Genomic DNA, 13,586 nt, shown 5'->3' with positions numbered 1-13,586 from the left:
GACATATTGTCTTCCGAATTCAATGAGTGGTCTATATTAAGATTACCGAGGAAGTGTGAATTCAGATCTGCCCAGAACTTTTTGGAAACAGGACAAAAAAAACAACAAAAAAAACACCTTCGGCCCTTTCAGGTGTCATTCCCAGCGCATTGCCTGTGACGTCATGACGGCGAATTGCGCAATGGCGAGGAAGGAATGTGCGGGGTTGGGAGGAAAAGAAAAGTATGAGGCGACGGCAGCAGCAGCACCAACAGCCCGAGTAGTACGAGGTGAGGGGGAATAGAAGAAGACCTCGACTCGAACCTGGTCTCGTAGTGGGGAAGCAAGCGTTTGTCTCGCCGCCTCTTCCTCCCCTCCTTTCCTGACTGTCCCTCCCGGGTTCCTGTCCGTCGAGCCCCGCCTCGGGGCGGCTGCAGCGCACCTGGACCAGCACCGAGCCAGCCGAGCGGGAGGGAGGGACGGAGGGAGCAGGTAAAGGTGAGGGCGGCACTGCGGCGGCGTCAGTCACGGACGGCGAGGGAGGACGAGGTGGAGCGTGGAGGGCCGTGAGTTCTGGCCCAGGTTGGTACAAGCGAAATAGATTGAGAGTCTCCGCCTGAGGCGTGGGACGACACTTGCGGGTCCAAAAAGTGTGCGTGGGTTCATTCTGGTCCGAGTCGAGCGCGTATCCACACCTCACCTCGGGACGAGCTTTGATTCTTCTTCTTCTTCTGCTTTGATTCTTCTTCTTCTTCTTCTTCTTCTTCTTCTTCTTCTTCTTCTTCTACCGTTTACGGGGCCGGACACGTTCTGTTTTCACCACAGGAGTTGACATTAACTTCGACCGTGTTTATGGTCGTTGTGTTGGAGTGAGTTTCACCCGACTTCCTGCTTCTTCTTTTTTTTGTTTTTGTTTCTGACAGTCTGATACAACCCCTTGACGCCCCCCCCCCCCCTTTTTTTTTTGGCCGTTAAATTATCATGTTTCCACAGTTTAACCGACGGCATGGGCGAGGCACCGGCCAGAGAGGACGGAACTGTCACACGCTCAGCAGAGGTAGGTTCCAGAAATGTGGGATTTTTACGTTCTTGGTGTGGCGGAGTGTCTGTGTGCATCATGTTTCATCTGCCTCGACTGAACTCATTCCTTGCTGTGTGTGAAGTATGTGGGCTCATTTCCTGTGGATGACTGCTGTCTGGACGAGCAAATGGAGCAACTGCACACTCAGCTGAAAGCCCTCAGAGTAAGTCCCAGCAGGGTCGACCTGGCCCAGACCCAACACCCTTAGTTGTGGGTTTTGTTCATCTCGTCCACTGTGGACCAGCCTTAACCTTGACTCAACACTGTTGGACTGCAGTGTTATGTTGCATATTACAGGTACAGTATGTAGTTCCGTCTTTGAATTTGTAGCCTTGCAATATTTTTTTTATTATGATTCACATAGTTGTATCATTTAAAAAAACAAACAAACAAAAAAAAAAACCTAAGCTAGCACACTAGTCTCCACATGTCTGTAGTGGTGGAACATCAAAGACACCAAAGAAGACACTTGTTGAAGGATTCAAGACGGAGAGTTCTTGTTTTGAAGGGATAATTGGACCCCTCCTCCTCTGTGAATAATTGTTGCTATTTCCCAATTTTGGGTCCAAAGAGCAACTTCCCACGGCCTCGTGGGTAATTCACCCACAATTGTCTTTTGCTAGAGCTGCCGGAGGAGGCGACCTGTGTCCGTCAAGTTCTCCATCAAAGGGGTGAAAATGTATGACGAGGATGAAACTGTAAGTGGTGTTGTTGGTTCTAGCAGTCATTAGTGGCCCCGTGTCGGCATGTCTGAACCGATTTCTTTGCATACTGTCCTCCTTCATGTGTAGACGCTCCTGATGGCCCATGCTCTGCATAGGGTCTCATTGTCCACCGCCCGCCCTGTTGACGCCCAGTTTGCCTTTGTGTCCCACAACCCGGGACGCGCTGATGCCCAGCTTTACTGCCATGTCTTTCGAGCAAGGCATGCCAGAGCGGTAAGGCACGGCCAGAGTTTGCGTGCTGCTGTAAGAATCCAGAAAAAATGTGTCTGCCGTTGAGCTTCCAACAATTCTACCTGTTCCGTTGGCAGACTTTCTTCTGATACTGGATGCAGTCCTTTCACGTTAACTTAGGCAGCACTTGTGTATAAAACGCAATGAAATTTGTTGTTGGAGCTGAGGTTCTTTATACTCCTTGAGGAATGCTGCTGTTCCAAGGATTATTTCCTTTTTGTATTAGTGCTTACTTTGAGTCAGGGATGAGAAAGTGCCGTCTGCTGACACCCGTCTTGATCCAATATTTGGGGTTTTCTCTGTCCACGCTGTCTCACCACAGGCCCAGTTCCTGAACCTGCTGCTGTGCCGCTGTTTCCAACTGTCCTACCTGGAGAAGCACCCCGAGGAAGCTCAGGAGGACTCGGCTGGTTCAGCTCCCCGCCGCAACCCCTCCCTGCTCAACCACGGCTTTCCTCTCAGCGTCAGCGCCCTGGTGTCCTTCAGAAGAGCCCCCTTCCGAGGGTTACTGCCGGGCTTGAAGGTTTGAACTTTAACGTCTCGCATTCATCTGTGTGATAGCTGGTTTGCACTGGCCGAGGACCAGGTTTTGTGCTACTAATGGTTGCTGCGATCAGTCTTACTCGTGAACCACCAAGTGCAATAGAGTCTCTGGATTGGTGGTTCACAAAGCATTGAAAAGCAAGGCACTGGTAAAAGAAACAACAGCAAAAAGGTCACTCTAACATTTGTTTGACGTGGAAATAATGCCTGTGTTGTGTAGTCACCACTTCATCAAACATGCCTTTTGTGGCATTGTTTACACTCCAGTAGCTGATAGTTCCTTTCCAGTGTACCACTGAGGTTAATGTGTTTACTTTGTTGGAATGTTTGCCTCTGTGACAACACTACAAGTTTAATGGCACGCATCCAACTGATTCGAACCATTGCTTTTGCTGTTTTCTAAAATTCTGATTTGGATAAAGTTACAACTAGCATAAATAAGTGATTTAAAAACAATAAGATGCACCAGTAACGGCACGAATACTATACTCACAAGTCATCGTAGGATCTAGGTGAATTGGGAAACAACAGCACCTCCATGTTTTACATCTTTGAATGGAGATGTTATAAAGGGCAGCTGCAAATGCTTCTTCAGCCTCAGGCTCCAAAGGATGTCTGATCCTCTCGTAACAGCATCTGAGTTCGCACTGCACTGACCGTCCTCAATCCCTGGCTACGTATTTGTTTCCTGCCCATTAGATTGTTCGTGCCGTCAGAATTACACAACTGTAGTCGAGCTGTTCAGCTCCAGTCGCTACCTCTGGTTTCACCCACTATTCAGTCACTCTGGTTGAATCAATTGTTAAATCTTAACAAATCATTCTGTTCTGAAATCTAAACAAATATGCTGTTTTGATTTTCTTCACCACTTCCTTGTCTGTAGAAAAAGAGTCAAAAATCCTCTGACGAGCCGCACAACAGCCAAGACGAGGTCTTCGTCACGTCCTCCTCCCCGTCCCTGACGCGCAAGAAAGCCATGCGCACCAAAGAGCTGCGCTCGGGCGCGTACCGCTCCTTCACTTTCACGCCGCTCAAACAGCGCAATGTCCAGGAACGGCTGAGCGCCGCACAAGGTGGGCCCAGTGTTCACAGAGCGTTTTCCAGGGTCAAAGAGTTGATTAGGTAACGCCTTCTTCTTTATCGGCGTCCGGTGATGGGCAGTTTACTCACTGTCTGTTGTGGTGTCAGGTGGGAGTTCACTTGGTGAGGTGATGGACGCTGGTCGCCTCCCACGTGGGTCACAAACTTTACAGAAGAATTCTGTTTTTCACTGCTAAAACTCTTTCATGGATGTTGCTGACACTCCTTTTTTCCTTCCAGTCCTATCATTTGGAATTTTAATTAAGGGGTCGATATAATTAAGGGGGGGGGGATAATGATGTGATGTCTGAGTAAGCCGATCAATTTTTTTGGGGCTGCTGTAGATGGATGATGTTGCATTATGGACTCCCTCTATGCAAGTTTAAGTGTTTCTTTGATACGAGAATGAAAACTCAACAAGTTTTTGGTGGTTGTATGTAGCTAGACCGTACATATGAATGAGCTATTCCCTAATAGCAGTTCTGGTAAATCTTTACTTATCAGGCCTTTAAGTCCCATTCATTTGCTTCCTCTTGACACACAATACAGAAAAGGAGCAAGACAAGACTCCGTCGAAGAGATCACGCACTCCGAGCTTGGCCGAAACCGAAGAAGCACTGGCTCAAGCAGTTTGGTGCTGGGCTGGCATTGCCACGTGAGCGCTGCCTGTGCATTTAACATGTCCCAAGTTCTCTTAAGGAATTCCTTGTGCCTTTTTTTTTGACGATGCACTCCCCCCTTTTTTGCAGTGACAGTAGCTACTCCCTGCTTGTAGACGACGTGCTTGGATCGTACCTCTTGTGTCCACATCCTAAGAAGCCCAAGTGTGGCTCCCTTATCGTTCGCTTTCCGTCTGGATTAGTGACGCACCTCGTGGAAAACACTCGCAAAGGAAAATTCCTGATAGAGGTAAAATTTCTGTCTTTTCTAGATAAAGTTCACACAACCATAACTGTCAATTCAAAACCCTTTAAGTTGAACGTTTTTTTGTGGCTTTTTGACGCAAAAAAATATATATAGTAACTGTTAATTTTCTTAAACTATGATTTACGAATGACTTCCTGTTTGGTAATTTCCTGCTTCTGTTTTTGTTTTTTGGTGGCAGAAATGCAAGACAGAGTTTGATTCTGTAGCAGAGCTGATTGAGCACTACACCAAGGTCGAGGACAATCTGCCGTGTCTGCTGAGCTGTGCCCGTGTCAACCACTGCTACGAGTGGGAGGAATTTAGCAACAAACACGTCACCGCAAAGCCCCGCAAGAGCCTCACTGACAAAACCAAAATTAAGAGTGCCCACATAAAGGCATGGGTTTGAACCTTGGACTGACTCAGTGTTTAGGCTGCCAACCTCGAGGGTCTTAACAAGTCACACTTTTTTTTTTCTTTGCACTTTTACCATTTCCCACTTTATAATCACATGCGGTGTTGTGGAATTCTGTAAAACACAAATGCACCACTAAACAGCGTTGGCACTTGTATTTATAACACTGGTCATTTTCTCCAAGGTTGGTGTAATGTTTTGCACCTGCTGCTCTTTGTGGGGGGGGGTCTCTTGATTTTAATCTTTTATCATATTTCCATGTGTGCCTGTAAGGTATTTGTCAAGTTTGTGGGGGTTGGGGGGTTGTTTAAATGATGAGTCTCAAAAGTAGACTTATATTTCATCATGTGTATTTTTCAATTGCACATTAATCTGTTGTTTTTTTTTTCTTTTATATTTTAGCCCTCGGCTGTATATTAGCCGTTTTCTGTTGTCTGTCCTGGAGGAAGAAAGCGTTCCACAGTATATTATGACAACTAAAAAGAGGTTGTTTTTAATATTTTGTGATTTTTACAACTAATGGTCATTATTTTACAGACGGCTTCATTACTTTGTTCATTGTCTCAGATGCAGGGTGTATTTTGTCAATTTGTATTAAGCACTTTGTGCCTTCTTTTTCATTTCAGGTCAATTTCTGTAACCCCCCCCCCCCCCCTCCATTGATTGAATGTCATTTCTGTTTTACTGTTCTGCAAAGACTTTGCCTGTTATCTTTGACGATAGTTTAGCCGAGAGTATAGTTCCCCCTAGGGACCAACTGGCTACTTATGATGTACCATTTTTAAATATAATGATCTTTCTAAGTGTGATCTACGGCTCTTGCTTTTTGCACTAGCAGTGTGGGAGGTATTAACAAACTAACGATTCTTCCCCTCGTTATTGTGGTGACATAGAAAACATTGTCCTTCCTAACCTGCTGCCATAACCTCATATCCGAGTCTACAGTCAGCTTGGTTGCGTTTCATCTCTTTGTGGTTGTTTTATGGTTGCTAAGCAACGACAGAACGCCCAAGTGAAGAGCAAACGAATGTCAGGGGACATTTTTTTTTTTTTTTTTTTCTTCGACTTGTACAAGCATGTATGAAAATATTCGTCGTCCTGTATAACCAATACGTGTTACAAACAACTTACGCTCGCGCTGAATTTCCGTGTGGCTCCTGCCTGGTGAGATTTAGCTGCGGGCACACAATTCGTCTGTCGTTCTGGGGTCAGACCTGCCCACTGGAGATTAGACGTGCACACATATTCGCACCGTTATGGTAAATCAATTAAAATGGACAGCGATGACATCTGAGCGTCATAGACTTTTTCCCGCGTACAACCCGGGCTGTGTTAGCCTTGTGCGAAGCAGTGAATTTCACACAAGACTGAAAATACGATGGGTTAATGGAAAATACACCCAAGACATACTGTTAAGTCGACTTCCGGCCACACATCTCGTTACAATTAAAACAACAATAAAATGATTCTGCAATGAAACTGGGGCAACATACCTGTGAAGACCCAGGTCATAAGTCATCATAATCAGATCTGAGTCGGCTATGAGGTCTACTTGTAACTGATGTATAAAAGTGAACTTAGTCTTCCTAGCATCCAGCATGTCCAGTTAGACACATAAAATAAAAACCGTAAGTCCCTCCATTAATTCTAACGCTGGATAAATAAGCTTACGCTAACTTTATTTTCATACCCAACTTTATTCGTTCATCTCGCATAAAATGCACTGCACTTCGCATGTTATGTCGTTCAAACGTTGTGTGCATTTTTACCGTAATGGTTAAAATACGGCGCTATTCGGCCGGCTGCGCTGCTTTTTGTCAGCCGGTCCGTCCGCTCGTCCGTCCATCAGGCGGCATTTCAGCTCGGTGCGTGGCGACGACCGCTTACTGTCGTCGGAGAAACTTCTCGAAGACGTGGGGTGACTTTTGAGGAGACATGGGCTCCGAGGCGGTGAAGGTGGTGGTCAGGTGCAGGCCCCTGAACGACAGGGAGAAAGCTCTGAGGTGCGAGACGGTGCTGTCCATGGACCCGCAGCGCTGCCAGTGTTTCATCCAGAGGCCCGCAGCTGCGGAAGAGCCGGCCAAGCAGTTCACCTTCGATGGCGCCTACTGTGTGGAACATACCACTGAGCAGATGTACAACGAGATTGCTTATCCTCTCGTGGAGGTGAGAAGAGACGTGTGTTGTTGTTGTTGTTGTTGTTGTTATTGTATCATCAATATTGGCGTCATTATATTATATTGACGAGTTGTCCAATACCAAGATCTTCAGGGCCACATTTCGCCTGACAGCCAGAAAAGTACAGATACCTGTGTTAAAATAATCTGGTGAAAGTTAACAACAATAAGCAAATTCCTTTTTTTTTTTTTTTTTTTTTTTTTTTTAAAAAGAGAGAGAAAAAAAAGAGTTTAAATACTTTTAATACTTTTAAATATAAGGAGTATAAAAAGAGAAAGTACAGATGTTTGTGCACAAGTGTAGGGAGTAAAAGCAAAACACTGTCAGAAAAATGAATACTCAAGTAAAGTAAAATCAAATCTGTGTCAGTACAGTAACAAAGTATTTTTGTACTTTGTTACTTCCCGCCTCTGCTGACAGGGTGTCACCGAGGGCTACCACGGAACCATCTTTGCCTACGGACAAACTGGAAGTGGCAAATCTTTCACCATGCAGGGGGTGTCTGAGCCTGCAGCCCAGAAGGGAGTCATCCCACGGGCCTTTGAGCACATATTTGAGAGCATTCAGGTAGGATGCAATATATGTGTAATGTAGATACTAGATGAATAGTTGTGTAAATTCAATTCATATGTGTGTGCATGTGTGCGTGCGCCATGCGCAAGCTAGTGTGCAGAAAACACAAAATTCCTGGTGAGGACCTCCTACTTGGAGATTTACAATGAGGAAATCCGAGACCTTTTGGGAAACGACACCAAACAGAAACTGGAGGTGAGTTATTGTTGAATTCTATTATAATGACACCTGATCCAGACATGGTTTTTCTGAACGTAGCAGCAGTTCCCTACATTTGGTTGTCCGTTACCACAGTTGGTTTAAAAAAAAAAAGAAGCACAGTTGCGTTATTCTTTGCAGATCAAAGTGTGTTTTCATCTGGAGGATGACACTCTGTTTTTTTCGTATTTGGGGCTCGTGACGCACAGCTGAAGGAGCATCCAGAGCGCGGCGTGTACGTCCGGGACCTGTCCATGCACTCGGTGCACAGTGTGGCCGAGTGTGAGCGGATCATAGAGCAGGGATGGAGGAAACGAGCGGTGGGCTACACGCTGATGAACAAAGACTCCTCCCGCTCGCACTCCATCTTCACCATCCACCTGGAGATCTGCAGCACCGGTGAAAACAAGCGTGTGCCACGCACACAAATCACTGCCTGCATCAGAACGCGCTGTTATCATCACCAGCAGCTCCTCATTTCACAAAAAGTCTATTCTGCTTTTAATTGTTTGATTTAAATGCTGATGCTAAATGATGTTGCGCAAGACAATAAACAACAGAAAGCAGTTTTAACACAAAAAAATTTCTAGTGCGTCCTTTTTCTCAATAAATGGCATCTGGAACGATAGCTAAATCTTATTTTATCTTGTGCTCTATGACAACTCCACAAAATGAAGGGTTTAAATAATGTAAAAAAAAAAATCAAATGAAAAATCCACAAGACACGTCTTCTCTCCACTTTATTTTTTTATTTTATTTATTTATTTATTTTCTTCTCTCTACTTTAAACCCACACACTCAGACGCGACTGGCCAGGACCACCTGCGAGCTGGCAAACTCAACCTGGTCGACCTGGCGGGGAGCGAGCGTCAGTCCAAGACGGGGGCCACGGGCGAGCGCCTGCGCGAGGCCACCAAGATCAACCTGTCTCTGTCGGCCCTGGGCAACGTCATCTCGGCCCTGGTGGACGGACGCTCCAAGTACGTGCCCTACCGCGACTCCAAGCTGACCCGGCTGCTTCAGGACTCCCTGGGGGGAAACACTCGCACCCTCATGGTGGCCTGTCTCTCCCCGGCCGACAACAACTACGAGGAGAGCCTGAGCACGCTGCGCTACGCCAACCGGGCCAAGAGCATCCAGAACAGGCCTCGGATCAACGAGGACCCCAAGGAAGCTCTGCTGCGGGAGTACCAGGAGGAGATCAGGAAGCTGCAGGCCCTCCTCTCGGGCCAGCTGGCCTCCGCCGACATTGCATGCAAGTGAAAGATTTCCTAATATTCATCATCCCCGTTGCTCGAAAAATGTATATGTTCATATGTTTGTTTATATGTTTGTCATGCAGCAGCTGTGACAAGTCAGTCGCTGCAAGCTTCACCTCCTGACTCTGCACAGTCCAGCCTCCCAGACACAGAGAAGGACAAGATTAAAGAGGCAAATGCCGAGTCATAAGCATTACCAGTGAATCCTGTCACATAGTATGATGCGTCCTTTTAAGGTCCAGTGTGTAAAATTTTTAAGGAAGTCCGGTATTTAAGGAAGCATCGTAAAGCGGGCTTCCTTTAATACTGGACTTCCTTAGAAAATGGTGGGGCTAGATGGCAGCCAACTAGGAGCAAGACTGTGTAATCTTATATATGTGAGAACTGTTCTATGGGTCGGAGAACCAAATGATTTTACTGTCTTACCATTGAAACAATCATAAATCAAGCCAAATTTCACACACTGGACCTTTAAGAGCAAAGGTGGTTGACATGTGTTTACCGCCTCTGCCTGCAGGAGTACGAGGAGAAGCTGGCCAGGCTGCAGGCCGACTATAACGCAGAACAGCAGTCCAGGGCGAAGCTGCAGGAAGACATCGCCGTCCTGCGGTCCGAGTACAAAACCAAGCTGTCGGAGAAGGCTCCAACCAGCAGGGGGAGCTCTGTCCCAAAGGACGCTGGAAAACTAGCCAGTGAAGATCAGTGTGAGTTCACTGCAGTGACTGTTGTCATTACTGTAAACTGTAAACTGCGCGATGGAAATTACTCTGAGGGTGGCCAGCAATCTAATCCTCTGCACCCTTTTCTCTCACACTCACACTCACTTCATGTGTTCTACCCACTGTCCCTCCTCATCTCATTTTTGATGCTATGTATTATATGTGAGTAATCAATTGTCTGTGTGGTTTAAAAAAAAAAAAAAAAAAAAAAAATCAAAATAGACTAGATTGTGCTTTTGCATACGAAGACAAAATACACATTAATTTGAAGGCAAAAAATTACCACCATTACCATCTCAGCTTCTCAAAAACACCCACTGCTCTCTTATTATATTAAATGCAACTTAATTTCGCTGCTGCTGCTTCCTCCACTGCAGGCAGCCAGCAAATGTATCAGGGCTGCTGGGTCCCCCTGCTGGTTGCACCGCCACTGGTTCCAACGTAATATCCTCTTCAATGATAAAACTTTCTTTGCCATTTTTTCTCCTGAAATCAGCAACCTGTGAGCCAGCCGAACCCACAGACGCTTCACAGACTGAGGTACTGTTTGCTTTCAGCCCTTGAGTACTGACATTTCCAAGTCAAAGTGTGTAAGATACTTTCCAAATCATCTTAAATTGCATGCAATGTGGATGCAGAGATGTTGAACATCTCTGCTTTGTTTGTCCAGAAAGCGCCACAGGATATCAGTCTCACACCATCAGCTGATGTCAGTGCTGCCGGGCCTGTGGACCAGCAACACGTTCTGGAAAGGTGTGCACCAGTGGTTGATAGAATGAAACAACAGACTGTAGATAGTGACTCACCTAAGTTAGATGAAAAAGCTTTGTTCGTCACGACGAGGTCTTTTCTACAGTTTTCTGCAACTCTGACCATTGGTCAGATGATTCGCTGTGTGGTCTCCATTCAAGACTCTTTATCCGTCTTTTTCCAGACTGAAGCAGCTGGAGCAGGAGGTGGTCGGAGGAGAGCAGGTCAGGAACGAAGAGCTGCAGCAGAGACACAGTCAGAGGAAGAAGCTGGCTGACCAGAGGGGGGAGCATCTCATCAGGGCCCTGACGGGAGACGGCGAAGAGAGCGAGAACGTCCTGCTGCACGTCTACAACTCCATCCAGGAGGAGGTCTACGCCAAAAGCCAGATGCTGCTCAAGGTCCAGGGCAAGGTGGGCAGGCTGTTTTGGAGGGGAAGCACATTGCTCTGAAACAATGTTCCTGTTCCACCTTCCGCCACCATGGACTAAAGTCAACCCCTTTTTTCCACTTTTGAAGGTCCAGTATGAGGCAATAATGTATCTTTAGCCTGTCAGTGAAATCTCAAGAAATGAGAAAAGTCGAGCCTTTGTCTTTTTTTTTTTTTTTTTTTTTTTTTTAGAAAGGTAAAATACACATTTCTGAAAACCATTCTTTGTGACATCACAAAGGGCACTGGTCCACTCATGATGATACCTCTCCCAGGTTAGTGACAATACCCCCCACCAGATTAACCACTGTTAATTCCTGGACCATATTGAGGTCACTTTGTTAAAAAATCCATTTTAGCAGGAGCCTTTTTTTTGCAGAGGGCTGTAAACACAGGGCTAAATATGCTGTTTTCTGCAGATGCATAGAGTTTACTGGATATTTAAAGTAGCTTCAAAGGACCCAAAATGATCGTCTATATGTGCGGAAATTGTTTAAATGTTTATTTTGCAACATTAGCGCTGAACAGGTGCCATAATTGAAAGTCAAAGCCGCATTGTTGGAGCTTTTCCTGTCTAGCGACTCATCTGTGAAACTCCTGCCTGTGGTGACAGCTGAAAGGAGCCAAGCTGGAGATCCGGGACCTGCAGGCAGAGTTCGAGGTGGAGAGGAACGATTACCTGGCCACCATCCGGCGGCTGGAGAGGGACGGCCTGCTGCTGCACGGCCTGCTGGAGCGCATGGCGCCCCTGGTGCGTCGCGACTGCAACTACAGCAACGTGGACCGGCTGAAGAAGGAGGCCGTGTGGGACGAGGAGAGCGGCGGCTGGAGGCTGCCAGATGTCACCGTGCAGAAAACCACGCTGCCTTCAGGTTCTTCACGTGTGACGGAAACAGCACCGTCGCTGTCACTCTTGAAATAGTTCATCCCGTTGAGGCGTTTTGGTTATTGTGATCCCTCCTTTGTTCTTTGTGTCTCACAGCCGTGGCCTCGAAGCCTCCGGCCCACAGAGTTCACAACAGTTCTGCTGCTGATGCTGGAGACACCGGCACGGTGCGTGTTCACCACTCGATAATAGCAGCAATAAACGTGTTTCTGATTTCTGATTTCTGATTTCTGACAAGCCCCAGATCCTCTGTGCGCCTTTGTGGCTTCTTCTTTTCAATGGGCGCGTCCTGTTCTGCAGGTGGAGGAGGACAGGTACAAGGAGATGCTGAACCGCAGCGACAGCGAGAACGTCATCAACAGCTACTTCAAGTTGAAGAGGACGAGCCAGCTGCTGGGACGCGAGGCTCACAAAGGACACGGTAAGACCAGGACCTGCACACATCATTCAGATGGGTCAAAATGTGTTCACATTCTGTATATATAGAAGTACAGATACTTGTGTAAAAAAAGTACTAATTCTACTCATTCACCCATGTAAAAAGAGAAAAGAAAGCACTCTTTGTGCTTTCTGGAGTAATTCTGGAGGTTACGACCTGGGTAGTTGTTTAAATTTTGCATTAAAATCCATAAAGAGTTCACTGAAATAACTCGTACTGTACATTTTATGCGAGAAAAAACAGCAGAAAATGCCCGAAGCTTTGTCGCCATCCTCTCTGACAAAGCTCCTCCGCTGCAGCCGTCCACTCCCCTCCCCTGGTCAGCGGAGCAGCCCACCACACCACCGCAGACCCACCGGCCAGCCCGAGACCCTTCCGGCTGGAGTCGTTGGCCTTCCCCGCGACCACCGTCAAGGTTAAGCGTAAAAAAAACAAATCCCACACGCATCATGAGGCCATGTGACGAGTCAGTTCACCCACCAACTGTGTGGTTTTTACTGATCATGTGCGGTTGATTGAATCTTACATAAGCGCTGACACTAACAGTTAACAAGCAACATGTTTTGTGATCATTTGAACATTTTTTTTTTAAATTAACTATTACCTCAGGCTTGAAATTTTTTTGAATACTTATTTTGTTCTACTAAAACAAGACGTCTCAAAGACCAGCCAATTATTTATTGTATTTTTTCTATCCTGTTGATTTCACTACTGCTGATTAGACTCGACTAGATTAGACTAGAAATCAAATCTGTTCCCTTTGACCACTTTATTAAAATAATAAGAGTTTAATTAATGATTCCAATTAATGAAATATTTTTGAATTGATTCTTGTGTTTCTAATGGTGTGGCTGCATCTGACATAAACAAAAATATCATTATTTTTTTTAAATTAAATACATTTTGGTTTATTGGTAAAAAGAAAATATAGCAAAACCAAATGTTTGGCCTGGATTTAAGAGTGCAGTATATCAGGAATTGGTTGCGTGTCAATGCACCTTTTTTTGCATTTTTTACAACGACTTGATCACAGCCACATTCAAAGTTCGCAGTAATGAGGATTAAGATCTTGGTCAACAACAAACAGACCAGCTTGTAGTGTTGCTAAAAATGGACTCTGTGCTTTTGTGTTCATTGTGCTGCTGTCAAACGCAGCAGTGGTGACAGGAAGAGCCGCCAACTCTTGTACATGTC

The 13,586-nt window shown here is 45.9% G+C and overlaps 2 protein-coding genes across 4 annotated transcripts; both read left to right on the top strand.

The window, feature by feature from the left end:
- The first annotated feature begins 192 nt into the window (after positions 1–192).
- sh2d5 (SH2 domain containing 5) lies at positions 193–4,986 on the top strand. Of its 3 annotated transcripts, XM_076025014.1 has the most exons (10): positions 197–561; positions 973–1,036; positions 1,143–1,223; positions 1,684–1,758; positions 1,852–1,998; positions 2,339–2,539; positions 3,443–3,632; positions 4,189–4,294; positions 4,389–4,548; positions 4,745–4,986. In XM_076025014.1, the coding sequence occupies exons 2-10, from the start codon at positions 986–988 to the stop codon at positions 4,952–4,954; spliced, it is 1,221 nt and encodes a 406-aa protein (XP_075881129.1). In that variant the 5' UTR covers positions 197–561; positions 973–985; the 3' UTR covers positions 4,955–4,986. The 3 variants fall into 3 exon arrangements, with proteins under 3 accessions (XP_075881131.1, XP_075881129.1, XP_075881130.1); XM_076025016.1 differs by lacking the exon at positions 4,745–4,986 and having other exon boundaries at positions 193–561; positions 3,443–3,681; positions 4,389–4,529; XM_076025015.1 differs by lacking the exon at positions 197–561 and having other exon boundaries at positions 881–1,036.
- Positions 4,987–6,837: 1,851 nt separating this feature from the next.
- Positions 6,838–13,164, top strand: kif17 (kinesin family member 17). Its single transcript, XM_076025017.1, has 14 exons — positions 6,838–7,126; positions 7,559–7,705; positions 7,805–7,906; positions 8,119–8,308; positions 8,712–9,145; positions 9,269–9,340; positions 9,686–9,872; positions 10,384–10,427; positions 10,558–10,640; positions 10,822–11,050; positions 11,681–11,939; positions 12,050–12,120; positions 12,254–12,374; positions 12,692–13,164. Exons 1-14 carry the CDS (start codon positions 6,896–6,898, stop codon positions 12,853–12,855), a joined length of 2,334 nt encoding a protein of 777 aa, XP_075881132.1. The 5' UTR covers positions 6,838–6,895; the 3' UTR covers positions 12,856–13,164.
- The last annotated feature ends 422 nt before the right edge of the window (positions 13,165–13,586 follow it).

This window comes from Nelusetta ayraudi, unplaced genomic scaffold, assembly GCF_046127955.1.
Source record: "Nelusetta ayraudi isolate G7.1 ecotype Tasmania unplaced genomic scaffold, CSIRO-AGI_Nayr_v1 ptg000017l, whole genome shotgun sequence".
Classification (NCBI taxonomy): domain Eukaryota; kingdom Metazoa; phylum Chordata; class Actinopteri; order Tetraodontiformes; family Monacanthidae; genus Nelusetta; species Nelusetta ayraudi.
This window is presented reverse-complemented; position numbering and strand designations above follow the sequence as displayed.